At 38.1% G+C, this 25,447-nt stretch overlaps 1 protein-coding gene across 1 annotated transcript; it reads right to left on the bottom strand.

Moving 5' to 3' along the window:
• Positions 1-246: 246 nt before the first annotated feature.
• hck (HCK proto-oncogene, Src family tyrosine kinase) lies at positions 247-20,270 on the bottom strand. The gene is made up of 13 exons (XM_084917013.1): positions 20,046-20,270; positions 11,793-11,932; positions 9,072-9,105; positions 8,431-8,524; positions 8,177-8,272; positions 7,802-7,905; positions 7,160-7,309; positions 6,633-6,785; positions 6,348-6,530; positions 5,967-6,043; positions 3,815-3,968; positions 3,390-3,521; positions 247-2,517 (listed from the first exon to the last, which is right to left on the bottom strand). Exons 2-13 carry the CDS (start codon positions 11,922-11,924, stop codon positions 2,315-2,317), a joined length of 1,512 nt encoding a protein of 503 aa, XP_084773139.1. The 5' UTR covers positions 11,925-11,932; positions 20,046-20,270; the 3' UTR covers positions 247-2,314.
• Positions 20,271-25,447: the final 5,177 nt, after the last annotated feature.

Genomic DNA, 25,447 nt, shown 5'->3' with positions numbered 1-25,447 from the left:
TAAACAATTCTTTAATTTATTATTTATAACACAATGATGATCAAATCTGGTTGGAGACCCTTCTATGAACTTTTGTCTTAGGCCCCAGCAGACACTCTCTATGTAAGAGCTACCCTCCAGTAGCTCTTACATAGACACATTTCATTACGCATATGTCTGGGTTTATGGTGAGGTATCTTACAGATAGTGGAATCATTGCTAGAGCCACATTTAAAATATGTTGCTTGCTGTTACACCAATACACACTTATAGTTTTTAAAGTAGTTTATTCTATTTCATGACAGTTGCATTGACAGAATCAAGCATCTCACAAATATCACAAGGGCTTTATATTGAAGAATTAAGAAAAACACTAAAATATACTCAACTTTGTGAATATAACTATATACAGTGCTGGCAATGATTTAGTCATCATTGTAAATGAATCATACCTGTTTATATAAGAAAAAAAAGCTCTCATATGTTTTGCTCACAGTTCCCACTCTATGAATGGCATTAAATTTGTCACAGCATGAAATCATTAAATCTTACTCCCCCCCCAAAAAGCTCTCCTGACATCTGGGGCCCCTGAAATGCATTAGAACCACTCAAGTAGTAAACATAGGATTGCTTTTAGTATATGATTTACTATTGCTGATCAACTACAGAAGAAATGCTTGTTGTATTGTGCAAGAAATCTACTATTTTCAAGATGAGACACATAATGTAAATAAAATAGAGCAGTTCCTTCACAAAAACGAAAATAAAAGGCATTTGCTGTTAGGAAGACACTTCCATTGAAGATACAATGGCGTTCAGATCATAAAATTAGCAAAAAAGTCCAATGTGAAATGTACCTATGCACTGCTTTCTCAATAATTTAAGTAATAAAAGAGAAACATTTAGGAATCAACAAGCATCATTAGCTAAAGAGCCTGAATGTTTGCATCTCTTCATATATATCAATGTCTATACAGAATATATCGTACACATTAAGTCTGCAAGAAAGATCCACTGCAAAAGGCACTATAAAGAAGTAATGCTAAATCCACAGCATAATGAAAAGTATAAATAGTACTTTTAAGCAGAATCAGCCAGACAATACCCGCTTTCCTGTGAAACAACACAGTTTTATGGGAGGAGGGGGGCAGTGGCAGGATTGCTTGTTTTATTATAGTTTTATTAGAGCTGAACACATTTTCCTGTGAACATCTGTGTTGTGGTTGATGGCTGGACAATGTGCGCTAGAGCATAACAGCAATCTCCAGGTGTTTGTGAATGGGGCCATGTTTGTGCTACCATAATATTTTGTGAGTGAGAGAGTCTGGTTTAATGTGAGCTTAAAAAAACCCTTCAAAGGCATTCGAATGTTAGGGACTGTACACAAATTACAGTGCTGATAAGAACAAAAACACGCAGGGCTATTTATAGTTTGTTTTTGTTTAGTAAAATAGTTTTCTGCCTCTTGCAAATTCACTCTTTTGTCCTTGCTCTTCAGAACTCTCTTCACGTGCAGTGCATATACATATTACCCAGGAATCTTTTTTTCAAGGAACTAAAAGGTTACGTCATGCATTGGTGCACTCTAGATCTCCTTTTGGTTAGGCAAACTAGTCTGCTTGCACATGGAAACATTTTGAAGAGCTATACCACCATATAGAGCTATACCACAAACTTCTCCAGTCCAGACAAGTTGGTGTTATTCTAGAAAACAGAAAGGTTGAAAAACAGAAAGCTCCACCTCTAAAGTTCCTGGAATCTAGAGTTCCTGGACTTTGAGGGGGGAGGTTTTCGGAGGCAAAATTATTTCTCTGGTTTGTGCAATTCCTCCAGAGTTCCTGGAAATACGCTTTTCAGGAGACTCTTTCTGGTCCTTCTAACCCATGCCTCGCCTGCAAAGTGAAGTAATACAACTCACCCCTCCCAAAATGTCAGACAATGTGTCCTGTGCGTAACATTCAACCTCCTTACAGTAATCCATGATACGTCCAGTCTGTAATATAATGACTACAAAAAAATGACTACAGGTACAAATGATGGATGTGTTTGTGCATCACTTATTATATTGGGGGCTGCAGATATAACAAACCTGTGGGACTATTAACAAAATTAAGAATCTTACATTGTGACTGCTTCCTTAAAGAAAACATTCATGCATCTATAATTGCTGTACAGTCCCTTATTACTAAGAATTATATGTTTATAAATTAGAAAAAGATTGAGACGCAGATAGACAGAACTGTAGAGATTGTATATATGTGTGTGTGACCTGAGCTGCATTGCTTCCTGTAGAAGTTACAGTAGGTGTGAATGGATGTGCTTTGAAACATTAGCCTCATGGCTGCTGCTGATACTGGCTCTCTGTGGCTGTGTAGAAATCCTCCAGGACGCTCTGCAGGTAATCAAAGGTGGGGCGGTCCTCAGGCTTGTTCTTCCAGCACTCCATCATGATGTCATATAGTTCCTTGGGACAGCTATCCATACGTTGCATTCGATAGCCCTTCTCCAAGTGGCGGATCACTTCTGGATTGGTCATACCTGAAAATAATGGAACAAATAAAAGTAAAAAGAAGAGGACTAATGTAGGAGTAAGACAATCTAGAGTGCTTTGGTGAAGGTGATGGTTCATTTGATTAGTTGGTCGATGAACAACTTTGATTCAGACTAAAAACTACAGGATGGACTCAAGAAAAATACTTATGGAAAATCTCTGTCTTTGTTAATGGATAGGTTTATCTATCGCCTATGGATAGCTTCTCCCTTCATGATAATAACATTCCAAACTAAGGCAGCTATGTTATAATTTTCCACTCAAGGTGACGTGGCTGCAGCGAATGAACTGTTATTTACTCTTAGTTGTACTAAGAGGAACTTAAAGAAGTCACTTGCTAACCTAAACTAGCATCCTACTTGTTATTACAGTATAGCAAGAATGCAATCTGCCAGTGAAGCTACCAAGCAAGTGCTAGCAATATCTGATAGATACCATTAGAGCACTTCCTCGTTCACAGACTATACATACAGTAAGACAGGATTTGTTATTCAAAGCATGCCTCTGAAACTGCTGCTCCACCTGACTGTTGTCTACCTCAACTTTGTGTTTATCAGAGCAAGAACACTACTATTGTTCATCTTCTTTAATACAATATGTCTGTTTTTTTTTAACATTCTTTAGATTCTTTAGTGTCCTCCTTAAGTATAAAGTCATGTGTTGAATATCTTTAGTAACATTCTAACTTTTTATACAGCCATGTTTATATATTCAAAAAATCCCATGCTAGCTTGTTAGATTTATTAATTGTCTTAGTAGGCCACTTTTAACCAAGTAAGCTTCTCCTGTTTACCAACTATTTGTGCAAATGTCCTGCTTTTTATGGGATTTGTGTCAAACTCTTGTGTTTTCCACTTACCAGGGTATGGTGTACGCCCATAGCTGATAATCTCAGTCAGCAAGATGCCAAAGGACCACACATCAGATTTGATTGTGAAAGAACCGTAGTTTATGGCCTCAGGGGCTGTCCATTTAATGGGGAACTTAGCACCTGGTTGGAAATAATTGAAAACCCAGTTAGAATAGGAACTAATGTTGACAGTGAGACATCACTTGTCACCTAATGATACAGATCTCCTGGTGACATGTTTACAATGTGCAAACTATGAGGTAAGTCGCTCTTATCGTCATTCTCTGCTTGTTTTGTCATTTGGGTCGTAATCTGATATTTCACTGACACAAAGTCATTTCCCTTTGATTGATGAAACTGTGACTGCTGCTATTCCATCTGTTCTGGGACGATACTTGCCCGGATCTTTTGTAATAGGAAACATTGCACTGTACCTTCCCTGGCTGTGTACTCGTTGTCTTCAATGATACGAGCCAGGCCAAAGTCGGCAATCTTGCACACCAAAGCCTTATTGACCAGGATGTTGGCAGCTCTCAAGTCTCTGTGGATGTAGTTCCTCTGCTCAATGTAGGCCATCCCCTCGGCAATCTAGAAACAAAAATGACAGAGGACAAAAAGTTGTTGCCAAAAATTAATATCACTGGCAAGGAAACACTGTTCCCTTTTTCTTTCAGTTCATTTTACTGCTGGTAATAATAGCAACAGATATTTTGCTATAATATGCATGAGGATTCACATGGGTACTCTTTCCCTTTAGCACCTTTGTGTTACTGCTTGATAAGATCAGCCTCTCTTGCTATCTGATCAATAAACATGAAAAAATCAGTCATGGTATGATTTAATCAAAGTAGGTGACCTTTTTCCCTTCCCCTTCTCTCTCTGTTCTTTGTATTTAATAGGAACCACCTCAACAGCAACAGCAACAAATATGCATGCACCCCCACGGATTAACTGCAAAAACCTGGATGTCTCACTCTCTTTGAAGGTGGTATAGTTGTTAGATGGGCTAGTATTTCAGAAACTGCTGATCTCCTGGGGGTTTCCCACGTTACCCTCTCTAGTGCAGAAGAGAAAATATCAGTTCCCTGAGCAAAAATGGCTTGCCTATGTCAAGTTAGAAGTCAGAGAAGGATGGCCAGACTGCTCTGAACTGATATGAAGTTTAACAACTTTAACCACTGTTTACAAAATGGTAAGCAGAAGAACATCTCTGAACACACAGATATTGAACCAGATGGGCTACTGTAGCAAAAACCACTTCATACTATATGCCACAGCTGTCAGCTAAAAACAGGAAACAGGGTGCAGGTCATGCAGGTCATTTGGATAACAGTATATTGGAAAAACATTGCATTCTCGGGTCAGAATTAGGAATAAACAACATTAGAGCATTCGTTCTGTTAACAGTGCAGGCTGCTGATTGTGGTATAATGGTGTGAGGGATATTTTCTTGGCCCAGTTTGAGTTTTTTAGTACTAACTAAGCACTGTTTAACCACCACTGCTTATCTAATTAAAATGTTGTTGCTAAGCATGGTAAATGGCCTGGTAAATGGCCTGTATTTGTATAGCGCTTTACTAGTCCCTAAGGACCCCAAAGCGCTTTACACATCCAGTCATCCACCCATTCACACACACATTCATACACTCATGACCATGCCTTTATGACTATAGTGTGTGTATCTTCTCATATCTGCTTGCAGATAATCTCAAACTGCTTTTTACTATATCAGTTCACTCTAGGCTACTCAAAAGGCCTCAAAGTGATCAGAACTTAATCAAATAGAGCACCTCTGGCATGTGGTGAAACTGGAGATTTTGATCATAGATCCACTGCTTAACTGCATGAAGCTGTCATGTCAATATAGATCTAAATCTGTGAGGAATGTGTCCAGTACCTTGTTGAATCTATGCCACAAATAATTAAGGCAGCTCTGAATGCAAGTACTAGCAAGGCGTAACTAAAGAAGCTGCTGGTGAGTGTGTTTGCTTTGTGTTTACTGCGAAAGACTGTTAGCACAAACTGGTGATATGTAGGTAAAACTAAATAGGATTTAAGTGGAATGGTAATTACAGTAAACTAGCCAGTTAGGGTAAAATAAGCACATATTCTCAAGGCACACTAGCTTCAAAGAAATGGTAGCTGCTTGAAAATTTGAATTTAGCCTGTTGATGTGTAACAGAAAATGTCTGTTTTAGAAGATTTACATTCATTCTTAAAATATTCAGCACAATAGCACAATGTAACCTGTAGTTCTTCTTTCATTGTTCCTCTTTGTAGTTAATATTTCCTTTTTTTCATTGACTAAACATGGTTGGAACATTTTGTTCAGTGTTACTGGTAGGCCAGTACCATTACATTATCCTTCAGGGAGTTTTAATCATTTTACTTTGCTCAGTTTTACAGTTAGAATTTCTCACAGAGAACATCAACACAAGAGCTGAACTTTGAAAATGATTTTAATATTGGGACGTGTGCTTTGCACTGCATACAAACACAAGTTTCATTTACAGCCAGAAAACCAGGGGAACAGGTGGGACAAGCTTGCAAAAGCACCAGTACTGAATGTGACCAATATATTCTCACCTGAGCAGAGAAGTCAATGAGCTTTGGAAGCTGGACTCGGTTGCCCTCATCACTCTTTAAGAAGTCTAATAAACTACCTGTAGGCACACAAATGCAAAAGTATTAACAAACAGATGGCATTAGTTATTAAACTGATAATTATTATTATCACCCATTTTAACTATAGCCACTGCTTGTATTAGCTATGATCAGTTCATCTTTTTCAAATGTTCTTTTACCTCACAGCAAAGAGCATCTCCCTTCATTTTTAGTGTAACATAGTGTAAACATTTTGGAACGTAAATGTCATGGGAAAACACTTTTCAAAGATGTTGCAGCAATCGCTGACATCAATAGCCCATGTGGACATGTACAAATACACACTCAGGCACATATACACACCTTTCTCCATGAACTCAGTGATAATATAGATTGGCTCCTCTTTGCTGACGACAGCATGAAGTCGAACCAGTTTGTCATGTTGTAGAGTCTTCATGAGGTTGGCCTCCATCATGAACGCTTCCACTGACATGCTGCCAGGCTTCATGGTCTTCACTGCTACCTTTGTGTGTTTGTTGTATGTGGCTTAAAACAAACAAACAAACAAAAAATTACAATTAGGAAATGGATTTCTATCTAACATCACAATAAACAAATGGATTTTACAATGATGAAGATCTATCTCACCCATCCACACTTCTCCAAACTGGCCAGCACCGAGCCTCTTGTCCAGTTTGAGTGAAGATCTTGGGATTTCCCATGCATCCTTCTCCCACGGCTTTTCAGGTTTTGGACTCAGGCATGGGTTAGTCAGGGACTGGCAGAGACCATCTCCTTGCTCTGTATGTAGCAGAATGAATACTTAGTAATTTGATTTTGTACCTCTGTGGTAGAAAAGTATAAAATAAGAAATAATGCAATGGAGAAATCATGATAGTAGTACTCGTCACAGAGCAATGCAATGGTCCACAAAGGCTGCCATATTAAAGTTGGCCAGCAGAGTGTGCTCTGCACTACTATAGGAATAATATTCAGTGGAATGCAAACTAAGCTGGAGCTGCTTGGCCGCCCCCAAGAAGTCCCAACGTCAGCAATTCAATGCAAACAGAAGATAACCTAACTGTGCTATTAAAACACTGTGAGCACACCTGTGAAAAGTTTGAATGAGTCAGCACTGGACTAAAGCGTGAGATTTGTTGATAGCTAGAACTCACTCTTGTAATGGCTGACCAGCTCCTGCAGGGTGCTGAAAGTGATGCGGGGAGAGATGTAAAATCCTCCATTATCCAGTGTACGAATCTTATAATGCTTCACTGTGTCGCCGGACTGAGGATCATTGTCCCTGACAGACAGAGAGTAGCTGCCTGTGGAAAAGGAGAAACAGCATCTTATCCACAGGGAATTTTCAAAGCAAATTAAAGCAACACACAAGAGATCTAGCTTGAACTGGAGTGTCTTTTCTCTTGTTTTTGCTTCATTTAAGGAAACAGAAAAAGCTGTGAGCATCACATGGACATTCCATCACAATTTTAATTTTATTCACGCTAGTGTTAACAGGAAGTCATATGTCTAGTCTTCAGACACTTTGGAAACATAGCATTCATTTTCAAATGAAATATAAGTCTGCTAAAGTATCCTTTTATCACTTCTATAGTTATGACTCTAAATGCTAACATTAAAACTAACTAAAACTAACTATTAACATTAACAAGTAATTAGCCCATGTATATACTGTCCTTTGTTACAAAGAAATATTAATATTATTATTTTAATGTACGATTTGGTCCATGTTTCAACTTTCTTCTCTTAGCCAACAAAAGAACAAAGAGTGTCTTTCTCAAATATACATCACTTACCTTTGGTAGTCTCACTGTCTCGGATCATGAAGGATCCAATTTTGTTCCCAGGGGCCAGCAACTGCCTCTCAGCATCTTTCCTGCTTACGCCCTTAAAGAACCACCTTAACAGTAGGAAACAGATAAGTCAGTACTGAAACCTTTTAGCGGCTATTTTGTATATGCCCTCATTTTACCTTCATATTGTTTTCTGTGTTACCAAGTTCATTTTCAGTTTAAAAACGTGACATCTAAATATGTTTAAATATGTTTAGCTTACATAATGCTCATTCCCCTATTATCAGTAATAACACTATGTCATATTATTCGTTTTACTAGTATGGTACACAAGTGTGTGTGCATGTGTGTTTTTGTGTTCAGAGTGAGTCTGCTTACTCCTCTGCCTCCAGAGTATCTTTGGCTACATAGTTACTGGGGATGTAGCCTTCCTGACCTGTACTGATTAACATAGCTCTCCACCACTCGCCTGATCTGCAGAGAGAGTGAAAGACAGCATCTGTGAAGACTTAACAGAAACATGGCAAGTCAGAAGTGTCACAAGTCCCCAAACTAAATTTGGAACACGGAACAACGTGATAACTCTTCAAACCGCAAATAATATAAACCATCTTTTTTGTGGTTGAACTTACTCCTCTAAGATTTTCAGCTTATCTCCCTTCTTGAAGCCAAGGTCTCCCTCATGAATGGCCTCATAGTCGTACAGTGCCATGGCAATACTCTCCCCTAAAGCAGAAAAAAAGAAAGCAGAGGAAGGCCTCATGCACTGTTGCTGTCATGTGCAGAGTAAAACTTTTTTTCATTTCATTTTTTCATTGTCACCTTAAATCTATGTGCATGAGGTTTTGGGCCAGTACTAGCTAATATGTGAGAGCGACTGATTGTTCTGTTTGTTTCAGTGGGGATTTAAGCTAGCACTAGGTTCACCGTTTTCTGGCTACAAGACTGACTTCCTTGTATGCTTGATAATAATAGCAATAGGGTTAGTTTTGAAGGCCTGCGTGGTGAGGCAGTGTGAGGGGTTTTTGCTCTGCACACACACGCTGAGTCTTCTTCCTCTTTCTGGCATAAAAGACATAGCTTTCTGCATCTAACCAACACTGACCTACATCTTGGTTTTTTAAATGTGACATATCTGTTCTCATATATCTGTGACATGTATTGGTGATGGCAAGGAAAACACCTGTAACTGGCTAAACGTGCTACTGTAATAAAAGATGTGGAATGAAGTCCCGACATGTTAGTGTTGCTGTACGTATAGAGTGAGACTCACCATCTGCAGTGTTTGCATTGGAAGGCATTTTGGCCTGTGGAAAGACAGATAGAAAAAAAAGTAAGTTCTTTCAAATAATCATTTCAAAATCTAAAAGAAAATCGTTTAAAGCTGTAGTAATTATTACAAATCCTGCACAAAACACTAGTGCAGGATTGAACAACAAGTCCAATTTTTAACTAAAAATTGGACTTGTTGTCCACACACTTCCTGGTGGTATTATGGTGTCACATCATGGTAGTTATTCTCTTCAAATTCAATAATAATAAACTACTGTACAATTTGAATGAAATCAAAGTTATGTGAAATCCAAAAAATTGGGTTATGAATTGAATGTGTGTGATGACATAGCTTAAGTGCTGTCACATGCCTCATGGCCAGAAAGAAGTGGCCCATTGCTGCATGTCTTTCCCTCTCTCTCTCCCTGCTTTCCTCTCCATCTCCACTATCTCTATCCAATAAAGGCAAAATGCTAAAAAAGAAAACATATAGTATATAGCATATAGTACATCTCATCTCGAAAAAGCACTCTGAGGGAAATTCAGTAATCCAGTAATCCAGGTCTGGATTAATATCCCCTCTATATTTTCTTCTGTTTCCTGATGGAAATATTTAGCTCTTTATTTGCTGAAAAGTTGTTTTTCTACATCACTTGTTTGCAATTTGGTGTTCAGAAGTTTCAGCTATAGGGGCTTTTCTCTAGTGACAACTCACAGAGACACACAGTGAACATACACGCAATGAAATCACTTTAATCAGTCAATTACGTTTTATTTATAAAGTGTCAAATCATCTCAAGGCATCTTATATTGGAAAGCTTGGATCATATCTCTGTCCATCTATACATTTTGATGACTCTGTGAGTAAAATGAATTTCAAAAGAGCCCTCCCTTTTATTATAAACATTTCCTAACCTCAAACTGTGTAAAGGATATGCTACCCAGGATTCAAGTTTGAGAAATGTCCTATAGATAAAGCTTGATCAATCGCTTTTCTTTCATTGCAAATGTATTTATTAGGTTTGAGCACATTAATGTTCTTCAATAAAATAACTGGTTCTTATTCTACATGGGTTTTTTTAAACTCCATGCTGGAGGCATGTTACTGAAAACACACATTTCGAAGGAAGGAAGGACTTTATCATATCAAATCTAGAAATCTAAATGTGGTATAGAGTAAATTTTGTTTGAGGTTTCTGACATGTAAGTCGGCTCTTCGTGTCACACAGTTTTTGACACAAAGTGTTTATTTTTTTTACAATGATAAAAATAAACAGAGTTATGTAGAAACCAGGCATGTAGATGTAACATCTGTATATTTAGACATCTGTAAAAGAATACTATGTGCAAGTCGAGAGCTGTCTTATCCCTTTTCATTCTACATCTCCTAGCTGACTGCTGTGCTCTGCTTCTTCTTCTGTTACTTCCTCTTTCTTGACTAAGGGTGAAAGAGATGTTATAGTCAGTACACAGGAAACAGTAGCCGGAAGAACCGCACTTACCGACCGCAGCACTGCTGCTTACCCGTGCCACAGATCAAAGTCTGGCCGGTATGCAAACTCACAACAAGTCACAGGCTAGTTAAGAGTGTGTGTTGTCACGCATATATCCTTTTTGAGTAGCACATAAGAAGTGACTCCTATCACAGTGAAATGTGTTCTTACTCTTCTGTATCACTAAAGTAAAGTAGTACTTGTAATATATTATGAATAATAATTATTTGTCTTTTAAAGCCAAAAATCTGTCTGCCCCTTTTATTTGGACCAAAAGTAAAAAAGGGAAAGTACTTTCTGTTTATTTACTACAAATATATTTCAGTTTGATTCTACTTCCGAGCTACTGCACTTATTTGCCAGCTGTTGTTTATTTTAAGACGTCAAACATTAAAGCAAAAGAGGTACATTTATCAAGCACTTCTCTAAAAAAAATTACATTACGTGGAAAAGGGAATGTACATATGAAAAATAATGGTATGTTATCGTTTTCCATTTGTGGCCAACCATTAAGTTAAAAGCCACTGGGTTAAAGTGTCCAGTAGCATTAAGTAGCTACAACAGTCACTCGCTAGGGGAAGTTGCGTATTCCTTGACTGGTTGGTGAGTGGCTGCTGCCTCTCACTGGTCACAAAGAGGGTGCTAAAGCGTGCATGCAGACAACCTGCTATTGTTAACCTTTGGGTGACTAAGGCGATCGCCTGGTGACCAAAGCAGGGTTTTTTTTGGTGCAGCACACCAATCAATCACTTGTCAGCTTTTTTTATGGTGGTTACAATAGGGTTACTGAGCTGTATTGATGCTTTCATAATGACTGCCTTCAACCACTTGCATATTGGTTGGAAAAGGCCCTTTGAAAAAGGCCTGTGTGACTGGGGTCTAACCTAAGACTAAGGTAAATAATGATCAAAAATTGGTGGTATGAGTGAATGTGAACATAAATGGCTGTCTGTCTCTGTGATGGACTGGCCACCTGTCAGAGGTGTACCCTGTATCTTGTCCTATGAGAGCTGGGATAGATTCCAGCCCAAGTTCAGTCAACAGTTATGGTAAAATTATATTGCTAATACTGTTGCGAGTTAGACCAGTAAATACTTTTACAGTACATTTAACATTATTTAAGTGTGTCATCTAGTAGAACCTAACATATAGCCAGTGGAGGCAATAGAGGCTAATTGCAGGCTAACAATATGAAACACTTTATGCTGTGACATAAATTGACTACTTACAGCTTTATTCCCAGAGTTTCCTGTGGTTGGGTCTTTGACATAGTGGGCGGTCTGTGCTCGGTTCTGCAGATCATCATTACCCGTTCCTTTGCTGTGAGGCTCCTGCTCCTTTTTTGAGCCCACACAACCCATGGTGCCTTCTGCAAGATAACAACAAGAAGAGAAATAGCAAGATGTGAAAGCGTGGACATCAGCAGCATTTTTCAGGGTATTTGCCCCCTAAACCTAATAACTAGTTGTGCAACTTTTGGCAGAAAAAACAGCAATCAAGCATTTGTGATAACTGTGGAGGACTTTGGGCCAGTTCTTCTTTGCAGAATTGTTTTAATTTAACCACATTGGAGGGTTTTTGAGCATGAATGGCCAGTTTAGGGACAGTTACTTTTACACAGCATTGTACTGGTTTTATTCAGAGGAGAGTGGAGTGTACAAAATAAATTAATATAGTTTAAGAATTGTGGAATTTTAATGTAAACATAGTATCAAAAACTGCAACAAACAATATGATTCTAGCTTTTCTTACACAGAAGGAGTTAGGATGTTTAAAAAGCACAAGATTCATAATAAATGTGTAAAGCAGTGGTTCCCAAACTTTTTTCGCTGAGCCCCCCTTTGTTTTACAGAAAAATGTTTGTTCGCTCTTACACATGTAAGCTTAATAAATTATTTCTCAAATGACCTTTGAAAGAACTACAGAGGATTCTTTGCTTAGTTAAAGTAAATCCAGATCCTTCCTTGTAAATATAAGCCGAATATTAATTTGATTACAATCGTTAATTTTTGTTTTTTACTGCCGAATAGGGTTGTCCACACAGGAAACAGCTAAAATCAACCAATACCTCAGCTTATCACAGCTCACAATTAAACCTCATGTATCATGTTTTTGCTATGTGGATAAAAGAAAAGAGAAGTAACTCAGGGGGGTGGCTGAGGTGAATGGATGGGCCAATGTTACTTTGAACACGGGAGGCTCGACTCCAAACCAAAACTCAGCGTTAGACATTATCTCAACCCAACTGCTCTTACTGTAAATGTACTGAGAAAATTCTCTAATTTTGGGTGTGTAACGTGGGAAAACAGCATGTGAAGATATATGTGTCACCACAGACGGTAGACTGAGAAGAGAAAGATGCCTTAAAACTCAGATGACCGTGAGTAAATGTTTTTGATATACTGCAGGCTTCTGCGAACTCCACACTACTGCTGTTTATTCTGAATAATTCATATGTTCTCACACATGTTCGTGACTCACTTGATGATGTTTGCAGTTTTGGCAAGTAAGTCTTTCTGTGTCATGTGCCAACAAAATAATTTCCACACAAGTCTCTGTTATTCATCTGTAACATCTAGGGAATGCATCCTTGTATCACACTGTTTCAGCGCATTTATGTCTGTATATGTAAATGTGCATGCAGATAAATGGAACAAAGTTTTACAGGAACAAGAACAAAGAGAGAGTCTGTGATAGGAGATGGACACTGTGTTTGATAGCACATGCACAGATAGAGAGGACACAAGAGAGACAGCTGTTCATGTCTGATCTCCCGCCACCTCAGAGAGGCAGATTATTGCCCTGAGCAAAGGAAGCCTAAACAGAAAAGCCACAAAGCAGCAAAAAACATCAGCGGTTACAGAATTTTTCATGTTTTCTCCAATTGGCTGTTGATCTGTTCTGGAAGCTGCAGATTATTATGGCCAGCAATAATTACCATACTGTCAATTATGCACAGTGGCGAGCAATGGAAAATGTTTAGACACAGGAAGTGGTGTTACTGAGGTCAAAATTGGTGGTGTTAACATATTTACTTCCCCTTTTCTCTGCTCCAAACCTTGTTCCTCTTCAGATGTCTACTTGAGTCCTCTTTGACTTCTATATAAAACTCTCAGTACAATACCTCTAGATAATGAACAGTCATGGTGCTGCAGTTTTACTAATGCAAAATTAAAATTAGCGAAACAGTAAAAGAGAGCTTTTTACTCTGTGAAAATGCAACTGTCAGTGTCTTGCCCACATGTGACGCACCTACAAGACACTTCAAAGACAAACCAACTTGTCCACACAGCCTGAATCAAAAGTGCCAGCAAAAGGACCACCGGAGTGGAAAAAAACCTCAGTCCTCAGGCTGGGATGTTGGCGCATGAAGTCCTGACAGCGCTTCACATTGCAGCATAATTTGAATATCACTATATCCAGTGATAATATCCTAAATATGTCTCATCGCCAGTACGTGCAGAATCTTTACAAGAGTATAATATCAGTCTGATTGTGTGGGTGCCCAGTTGTTGCTGTGCCCTTGCTACCAGTAGGTGAGAGCTGAAAAGCACCACTTTAACTTTAAAAGCTGCTTATCCTATGCAAAGTATTATGAACACAGAAACTACTTTTTCAATTACATCTCTGTAACACTCAATATGCAATAAAAAGAACAGCAAAACATTTTTCTCCAAGAGTTATCTACTGCAATTAAGCTCTAAAGTTAAAGACAAGATCTGTTTTGCAGATAATTCAAACTGATCAATTTGCTAAGAGTAGCTTATTGCAGATATAGTGAATGGTTTACAGGATTTTTTTCACTCAGGCAATGAACTAGAGGGCATAAAAGATTAAATGTGAAGCATAAATGCATGAATTTGGTCTAATGGCCTTTAGAATACAAAAAGTCAGATTGTGCAGAAGTATATGGGAAAGCAGATCTCTGTAAACACTTTCACGAGGGGTGACTTATTTGGATAATTTAAAGTCTGCCTAAAAAAAAAAACCCTTGACGCTTTTAATTTTTTTTTCATGAAGTAAGGTCCCATTAGAGTCAGAGGACAGATAAAGCTGTGCATTGTTTAGAGCGGGCCTTATTTTGTGACACGTAGTTACCGCAGTGTTCCAGGGTTTCTCATTCAGATCTAGCCCTTCGCTTGTCATGTCTGGTTTCAAAACGGCAAAATGGTGACAGTTAAAATGCCCTGCTAGGGCCTCACAATGGGGCCACTTTACAGCTGTGCGCAACATTTTTAGATCTAAACAAACTTAAAGGCAGCTTTATAAACCCGGTTTATCTCATAAATACTCTTTGTGGTAGCAGATGATTCAACTTGCTGTTAATCCCAGTGCTTATATTCTGCCCGTATATTACAGATACATGGATGCTACTCTTCACTGGAACACCTGGGAAAACAAATCCACTAATGACTTTACTGTAGCTTCTATTCGGAGCTTTCTGTCAATGAACAACAGCAAAACTGTGTTAATCCTAATGGACTGTTTTTTTCATGTGTTTTCTGAGAATTCTGAAAATTAACATAAATATTAAACATACTGATTAGAACACACTTGTTTATTTGAAGAGTATAAGAGAAAAAATGACAATGACTGCTTAACATGAAGCCAACTGAGTTGAACCAGCAAAAAGAAAGTATTTCTAAAGACTACTAATTAACATATCTTGCTTTGACAGTACTTAGGAAATACAAATATAACGGTAAACGATACCACAACCAAAGTGCATGAAGTCATTGAAAAAAACAAAACACAAAAGTCTGAACTGATGAACTTCAGATATGCTGTTAGGCCTCCCACATACATTTATAAATAGTTGCCATTTCTGGATCTGGATCCATTTTGCTAAGGGGCTGTTGACTTGGGCTGCTAACCCATTTCTACCTAATAAGAACTTAATGTTATGTTACCATCTTTACTGCTATGCTAAGTGAAATAATAATATATTTTTCTACCTAAATTAAGAGAAAGATGTTGACTAGTCCAAAATAAACTATACATAAAGAAATGATCAAACCACTTTACAACAATGTAATTTCATTGTGTCCTGACGATCTTGAAAGACCTCTAACCACAGACATGTGGTGCCGCTCCCCTAAACAATATGGCAAGTATACTGAGATGCTGTTCTTATAAATAGTAGAGGCCAAATATATATATATATATATATATATCTCTATATATCTATATCTATCTATATATATATATACTGAGACACATCTTTGGCCCATATATATATATATATATATATATATATATATATATATATATATATATATATATATATATATATATATATATATATATATATATATGTATATATGGGCTTCCCCAGATTTAACACTTCATGCTGAGGCAACTGATAGTCATTGCACAAGTCATGTCTGCACAAGTCTTTAATCAATATTGCTCTATTAATCCACTAAATGTTAAACTATTGATTTTAGATTCTAAGAATGGTCTTCATAACAACAAGGTAGCAATACAGTCTAAGTTAAAAAAAAAAAATAAATAATTGTGTACATAAAGTAGGCTAGCAAAACAAAACCACAACCGTCTCGTCTGTTATGATTCTCACACCTACAAATGTTTACACTAAATGTGAAGCACAGATCAGAATGGAAACATAACTACATCTGTAGTAGTTGTGAATGGCTCACCAGTCACCACCTATGATTTATCTACTTCTGCAGCAGACAAGGAATGAAGCCCCTAATTAGTGATTCATCTCATCAAAATATACAAAAATAAGTGGTAAATGAACATGGATCCTGGGTAAATGTGAAAGTGTATCAGTCTCTGTTGTGTAAAAAATAAAAAAACTTGGTTAAAAAAAATGCTTTTATGGCAATTTTGTTTTCACCTTTTATTGGGGATACGAAAGACAAATTCATGGGAAAATTCTTATGCTTTGACTACGCCATCAGTTTCAGTTCTGTGCCTATGCTGTTCTCTTATTGTTTTTTCTCCTCAGCTTGTGGCCGAGACCACATCAACCTTCAAAAAAGCACTATCTGGAACAATGGCTTTGTTAAACCTGTAAAGTCACCTTGTTTCTTTAATAGTAAAATCTTAAAAAACACATGGCGTCTAATGATAAAAATCCCAAATCTATATCTAGTTATCAATCACAGCAACAAAAGATAAAGTGTGGAGTTTGACACAAGGTTATGTCCCAAAATACTTTTTGGGAAGTACACTTACTTTCTTGTAAAGAGTTAGCAGGGAGTTTTACCACTCCTATGTGCTCAAGTTAAAAAGAGGCTATGGCGAGGAACCTGTAACCTTAGCATCACGACTGGAAGTTGGCTTATACATAAATATATGTTATATTAAGATAAAGATAAACAGCCAGTGATGACTGAATCACCGTATGTTGTACGTTACATTTCAGTTCAAAACATCACAAATTGGTGCGCTGTGGTAAAACTATCATGACTTTATGATTTCATGTAAATGCCCCACTGTAATCACAGCCAGTATTTTTTTCATTATCTTTTCTTTTAAATAAATTAACTGTATTTTTTTTAAAAAAAAGTTTTTTTCTGTTTGTTTTTTGCTGCATAAAAAAGTTATATGGGCACTGATGGTTTGACAGAAGAGACTTTTCTTCATCATGTATGTAATTTAAACACCACGGCGGCCCTAATAAACAGTCATTAAAAAACTTTAAAGGCAGACTGCACATGTGCTAAAGGAGACTTGATGAAGACGATAGCATGATGAATCTGACTTCATTATCTGAGATCAGCTTGGCTCATCTACTTTAAAGACACCACTGACTGTCAGCATTTTTGACCAGACCAAGTAAGGCTGCCATGGCAAAAACCCTGTACTGACTTAATCAATGGTAGGATTTTTTTTTTTGTCTTTTTCACTGAATTCACTTTTTTTATTAGAAGGAGGAACTTATAATTTCTTCTTTCATAAATGATGCGGTAACACTTTATAATAAGCACTTTGTTTTTCAATAGCAACGTCTATAATATGACATCACTTCTGGAAAACATGCACCGTGTCTTTCAGAAGAGAAATGCTGCCTTTCAAATTATGCATTTCTGATCTGAGATAAGAAAACATATAGGCTCCCTAGCAAGTGATTTACTTTGATAATACCAACTTCTGAAAGCATATAAGTGAGGGTTAACCTTATGATTACAAGCTCTGATTGCAACTTTAAAGAATTTGTAATGAACAATTAAACTAAGATACTTATTCAGTAATATCATATATGGATGTTGACAGTATAACACCACTGTGTCTTCTAACCGACTCAATCTCTATGGCTGGCAGTGTAAAGGCCCAGCTCAGAATTAGCAACTGATATACTATGCAAATGAGTACCACTCCTAACACTAGGCTGTGTATTCATAAATACACGTATCCGTTTTATAGACCCTATTGCAGACTTGTAGTTGGAGTCTATCTGCTTCCTTTACCTGTCTGTGAGGTGACAGGTAAACAGGTGAGCAGGTATCAGGCTGCTTTAATGCTCATGGCTTTAAGGAAGTATCTCATTTATTATCCTACATTTAAACTAGTCTGCTACAGCAACAAACATGAGCAAAAACTCTCTCAAGGGACAGAGGAGTGGAATTATTCATGCGTGCCTTGTTGGGCAGCCCTTCTTTTTTATGAAAAAGCTGCCAAGCTGTGTTTGTAGCTGTTTAGGACTGCCTCAGGCCGTAACAACATCACCTGCCAGCCTGGCAAGGGACCAACAGAGAGAAAGAAAGAAAGAAAGAAAGAAAGAAAGAAAGAAAGAAAGAAAGAAAGAAAGAAAGAAAGAAAGAAACAAGTTTTCAACAGATTTCTAAAATATTTGTGTTTTATTGCTTTTATGACCTGTCGTCCAGTAAATCTTGAAGTAAGAGAGGATTGTCTTCTAATAACTGATCTTTCATAGATCAAATGACTGTAGTCAAGTGTACAGCATTTTAAGAGGACCTTTTTCTTATTGACTGTCATGCTGTACAATTCTACTGGTCGATGTTTATTTTACACAAGTCCAAAGTTTCATAAAAAGACCCCACGCTCAGGCTTCAGACTGCTTCAAATACTTAAAAAAAGCTGAACCGTGAATCACAAAGATGAGCAAGGGGAGGTACTCTCACTTAAATGATAATAATTATATAAACTGGTTAGTCATCTTATTTGAGAAGCTAAAATCAGTTAGCAGAATATTGTAAACCATGTTCAATAAATGTAACACATTAAGTTCAGTTGAAAAAAACAATAAAAAATTTGCATTTTTTTCCACTTCACGGAGTCACTTCTTCATTTACAGCAGTGGCTTCTGGGGACATTTTGTACCCGATAATTCTGCACCCAGCGACTTTATAGGGTACTGACTGATTTTCAGTTTTCATCTTTATCAACCAACAAACAACGAAGACTTAACATATATTAATGTTAACACATTTAAAGCATATACACCAGCTTTCCATCATGAGGGTTTAGTCATTAGTCAGTCTGAGAATTGTGTTTCCTTCCAAACTAAACTAACAAACTAACTCATATAAATGTCATGTCAGGATAAATCGTGATTATGTGTACTGACGTGTTTGGAAAAGATGTAAAACTCAGTATACTATATACATAACATACGTAACAGATCAATTCCACTTCGACTGTGTAATACATAAATTTGAATACAAATTAACTACACAAGAAAAAATAATTGTTTCATGTTTTGTAATGTAATTAAAACAACTGGGTTGCAATAATTTTCCGTTTAGGACATTTTCGAAAAATGACGCTGAAGTGACTTCAGGCCTATTAATGCAAGACAAGACGGGGTATTCAGCTCTACTAAGTACTGTGATGTAATATCGGCATTTCTGCGGTGTGTCTAACACCTCCGGACTTTCTTTTAGTGCAAGTCTGTGGGGTAAGAGCAGGAAAATACAAATAATTGTCTTCCCCACACTGCAATCATATCCGTCGTCTTCCTTTAGGGGCTCTGATTTTAAACCCATTCAACGTTTAAATTGAAAGCTGGTGTATAAATAGAGAACAGAAGTGAAACTAGTCTTGTTTCTGGTTTAGTCTAGATGGACATTCTAAAAATAACTCCCATGCACCCACTCACACGCACTGTCACAAACACGGTAAAGGACTTCAGACCCTCGTTTTAAAAGATTTTCACATTTAGAAAGTGACGCGGGACACTCTGATAAAGGTGCTTTACTGCTGTACATCCCCGTAACACGGTCTACCGGCTCATCATCGCAGTTTATGCACCGTGACTTCTGCAGGCGGTGGCTGTCAAGCACCGCGAACTTCCTCTTTTTGGAAGTGAGCATCGCCTTTATAAAACTAAAAACTTGTCGATGATCAAACACCCACTTTCCAAGTCTTAAAAAATATTTTATTGTAACCGTTTTACTTCCTACCGTTATCTTTTTTGTGTGTTTTTGTTAAAATTTGTACATTATACCCTCTCACTCACAACACAAGCGAACACATAACAGGACACTTACCGCGCTTTAGTCAGTCGCTTCGACTAGTATCTCTTTGGTTATAAATGATCTTCTAAATTCGGATGAGCGGGTGTCGAATATTCCTCATTTCTTTTAAGTGAGTTCCATCCCTTCCTAACTCGTGTGGGTCATTCCGGACACGTTGACAGGGCGGCGGAGCGCAGCGCACTGGACTTGCAGGAGGAAGTTTAAGCTGTACGCATCTGAGGTGGGGAAAAGAGGAACAAGCGCACACCAATCGTGCTCTTGGTTTCACTGGCTGAAACAGCCGCTGGTGCCTTTGATACTTTGATGGACTCCAGAGCAGAGAGCTACCAAACGCAGGAAGTTGCATCAAGTTTCTTAACTACTGAGAGTTTGTATTTCCAGTTCAGTTTACATACTTGATAACATCTCCTGCATTTTTGCCATATCTGGATTAAAAACCTAATCCAGGTCAGATGGAAAAGGGTGGCTGTGCACAGGGAAGAGTGGATGGATTGGTTCACAGATGCGAGAGAAACATTTGCATGATGTACGGGATGGCTCGAACAAGTATTCAAATAGTAGTTTGACAGCTATCGTGCTCAGCATGTTCTGGGGCTGGAGGCAGGCCAGGCAGCAGAGGGAGGAGGGGTAGGCGGTTCAGCCCCGGGGTAACAGCAGCGGCTCAGCATTAACACATGAGAGAACGCTCCCAGCTATAATCCTTAATCAAGAGTCAGGATTAGATTAGAAACGAAGTTCCCTCTGTCTCTGCAGCGATGAGCAGAGACGGGAGGTGGAGGAGGGGAATCAGGATAAGAATAAAAGGGATAACATTAGTAAAATAAACAGAGAAAGGTACAATCGGGGCTTAGGATCGAATGAAGATGATCCTAGATAAAAACAGGGATGAAGGATTAAAGAGGCAGCTGCGGATGACCTGACTTTGTGACTGCAGATGTAGTGAGCCTTTTCTATTCTAAAGTACAGGCTTCACTTTGTGACTCTCATTAACTTCAGTGAGAAAAGTTCCTCATTTAGCCTGTGAAAAGCCAATGTTAAATTATTAAACCAGACACAGTCAGAGTAAACTGATGGGTAATTTGTTAAAGTGTTGTGGAGTTGCAATATCTTTATTGGGCCTTTCCATAACGAAAAAAAAAACAACAACAACAAAATAAGCCAGAGTGAGCTTTATCTAATAACACCAAGCTTGCACACCCTGATAGATCCAAATGAACCCTTTAGGCAGAAATGACTACTACCACAACCAAATTTCAATCGACAACTTCTTATCTTTGCGAAACCTTTTACTTGTCATTGCTCCTTTTTCTGATTGCATCGAAATTTTGGTGGCCTAGCATGAATTCATTTCATTCAATTCTGTGTATTTATTTATTGCAACAAAAGTCACGTCAAAGTATATTATATTATATTATATTATATTATATTATATTATATTATATTATATTATATATTTTTATATTTTAATATAAATACTCAATAAATATAAAAAAATAAATATATAATTAGAAAATATAAATATCAATACATATTTTGAGGCCTGTCCAGGCTGTGCTTTGCCCACTCTTGGGACACTAAGTTGGATAAAGAATTAAGAAAACGAATCAGTGGATTCCCTACATGCAGGTGCTGGGCAACAGTACTTGAGCCCCAAGTATAAAGCTTACCAAAAAGGAAAGTTTGAAGCCTAAAATTAAAAGTAGAGTCCTAAACCCAAAGTGGGAATTGGTTCCACAGGAGAGTCTTCTGATAGTTGAAGGCTCTGTCTCCCATTCTATAGTTGGAAACTGGGAACCACAAGTAAGCCTGAACCCTAAGAGAAAAATGCTCCATTGGGATAATAGAAAAACACACAATAGAACATTATGAGAAATGGATGGGGCTCCCAATAGAGCACAATTTCAATATTATTGAAACTGTGAGGTATCGTCTTGAGAGAGAACAGAACAAAATACAGTGTCCACTGAAGAGCTTTGAAATGTTCTTCACAAAGACTGGAGAACTATTCACGCGGACTACTTAAAGAAATTACAAGACAGCTTGCCTAAAAGAGGTGATCAGAGCAAATGTTAACTTTCAAGCTAATTATAATTGTAAATTGCCTCATATACTGTATTTTCACATGTCCTTACACATATTTCAATAAATGGCTGCACCTATTTCCTCCTATCATAGCAAAACATAAAGAAATAAAGTGTGCCTCTAGACTTTTGCACAGCATTGTATATTTCACAAATTGAATGGATAGATTTATTTTAACCATGTATATTTTCTGTGACCAGTTTCGGAGTCCCTGCAGATGTTCTCTTCTTGTTATAACACAGTTCTTCATTCCCCACCATCAGCAAGTGCTTGCTATGGTTGTTGGAGTTCTCTCACTAATATTGTTGTACCCTTAGCCTATAATATAAAATGAGATGATGCTAAACAAATGCAATTGAATTAATAAATTGTTGCTATCTGTTCAAACATGGATGAGATCAATTCATTCTCCATGGAGCCATGCAGACTGTTGTCTTGGATACTACACTCCTCAACTGCACATTCAGTGTGATTGTCCTGTTCCTGAGGTCTGTTGCTATTTTGCATAATTGTAATTTCCCTGTTCTTTGATCTTTATAGATTTCCTCCTTATGCTGGTTATTTTTACATGTGTTTTGAAATAATATTAAACAATAGTTTCAATTTATTCAAACCCATCTTGTACCCACACATGTGCACTCAGGATGGCTGCAGGTTACAGGTTGTCACTCTGTGGTGATGAGAGGTTTGGGGTAGGGGGAGGTAGAAATATTGCAAAAATATTGCTCTTACTAGACCCCTACCACTTGCAAATAGAGTACAGAAGCTACTCGATGGTTACTTGATGATGTAACATACTCTTGCAATATACACTTATTTACTTACCGTGAATAATACTGTATCAGTTAAATAGAACACAAAGATATAATTTTAGTCATGTCTGACCATGCCGAAGATGGGGAATGGGAATGATGATACCGATAACATAAGTTTTAACCAATCCTGAACAGAAATTGCCATTAATTTGAAAAATTTGTTTATTCTAAGTATAAAAAAAATAATAAAAATAAATAAAAAGTCATCCAATATGTCCTTACTGCTTTATTTAGTAAGAGTGCAGTGTGACAGTCAGATCCACCCCTCACTTGTCACATCTGGTTTCAAAAAAGCAAAGTGGTGAAAACATTCAGCTCAAGGCTTCAGCAAGGGACTTCACAAACAATGAATGATGCCACAGTGACTAACCCTAGTTCTCTTAAGTCTAGCAGTGTTAGCAGTTTCAGCAGCAATATTGAGAGTTAAAAAACTCTCAAAACTGTCTAAATTCTTTCATCTTTAATAAAATGATCAGTAGGGCTGGCTCTACCAGGTGTAAGAATTAAGTTTAACTTCCAAGCATCCACGAAAAACATAATTTCTGAAGTTTAATGGAGTTAGAAGTTAGAAGGGAGTTAGCTTGCTAGTTTCCATCTAAAGATGATATGCAATGTCTGAGTGAGGGAATTCTGAAAAACTAAAACGTACAACTCTGCTATCACTTCGGACATAAGTGAAGTGAAAACTAAAAAGCAGATGTTTGTATGATGACTGAAGTTGGGCTAGCTGGTATTTAATGGTGTGCTATGTGGTGGCTAGATACAGAGCTATGGTTAGGATAATATAAACACATTAGCACAGTGAAGCTGAACTTTTATCCCCACAATAAAAGTCAGCATGAGAGTTCCCAATGGGCAGAGACAAATGCAACTGGATGGCAGGAAAAAAAAATCTGAAAACCATCCAAACTTCAGTCAAGAGATCACTTGAGATGATCCATCCCCAGCATGAGGTTAGTCATTATTAATATACTGCTGTTTAGTCGCTGTTGAAAATTCCTGATCCTCAGCTTAATTCACCCATTCAAATCTTTCTTAGCCTCAGAGTGATTCTTTTCTGACCTAATTACATCAGGTCTAATTACATACAGGTGTAATTATTCATATCTATTGTAATTATTCAGATCAAAACCCCAGACAGGCCAATTGTGATCATTGAGTATTTTAGTACCTTGTTCAGATTAAATAGAACAAGATACAAAGCATTAACACACATTAAAAAGACAACCTTAATGACCTTAACACAGTGTAGTTTGGACCTGGAAGCAGGCTTTATATGTCATAACTTGACACCTGATGGTTGTGAACAAAGAATTTCACGAGAATCAGGTTTGCATGAATATATCTATCTCTCTCTCTCTCTCTCTCTCTCTCTCTCTCTCTCTCTCTCTCTCTCTCTCTATATATATATATATATATATATATATATATATATATATATATATATATATATATATATATACGAGACATCGATTCACTGATCCACACTACCAGGCTATACAGCAATGACATTGGAATGTCGTTCGGACTGGAGAAGTGTAGTCGAATGGTAACGAAGAGAGGGAAGGTAGTCAGAACTGAGGGGATTGAACTACCAGAAGGCAACATTGCAGACATAGAGGACAGTTACAAGTACCTGGGGATCCCGCAGGCGAATGGGAACCATGAAGAGGCCGCTAGAAAGGCTGCAACCACCAAGTACCTGCAGAGGGTCAGGCAAGTCCTGAGGAGTCAGCTGAACGGTAAGAACAAGATCCGGGCCATCAACACCTACGCCCTGCCCGTGATCAGGTACCCTGCTGGGGTAATAGGCTGGCCAAAGGAGGAGATAGAAGCCACTGACATAAAGACAAGAAAGCTCCTTACCATGCATGGAGGGTTTCACCCCAAGTCCAGCACCCTGAGGCTGTACGCTAAGCGGAAGGAAGGGGGCCGGGGACTGGTGAGTGTCAGCACCACAGTCCAGGATGAGACAACGAACATCCAAGAATACATTGGGAAGATGGCCCCAACTGACCGAGTGCTCAGTGAATACCTCAGGCAGCAGAAACCCAAGAAAGAGGAGGGAGACGAGGAACCATCATGGAAGGACAGGGCCCTGCACGGTATGTACCACCGGCAGATAGAGGAGGTGGCTGACATCCAGAAATCCTACCAGTGGCTGGACAAAGCTGGACTGAAAGACAGCACAGAGGCACTAATCATGGCAGCACAAGAGCAAGCTCTGAGTACAAGATCCATAGAGGCTGGGGTCTATCACACCAGGCAAGACCCCAGGTGCAGGCTGTGTAAAGATGCTCCAGAGACAATCCAGCACATAACAGCAGGGTGCAAGATGCTAGCAGGCAAGGCATACATGGAACGCCATAACCAAGTGGCCGGCATAGTGTACAGGAACATCTGTGCCGAGTATAACCTGGAAGTCCCGAGGTCAAAATGGGAGACACCTTCTAGGGTGGTCGAGAATGACCGAGCTAAAATTCTGTGGGACTTCGAGATATAGAAATACAGAATAGC

This window comes from Perissodus microlepis, chromosome 20, assembly GCF_051167445.1.
Source record: "Perissodus microlepis isolate ML-2025 ecotype Zambia chromosome 20, ASM5116744v1, whole genome shotgun sequence".
Classification (NCBI taxonomy): Eukaryota; Metazoa; Chordata; class Actinopteri; order Cichliformes; family Cichlidae; genus Perissodus; species Perissodus microlepis.
This window is presented reverse-complemented; position numbering and strand designations above follow the sequence as displayed.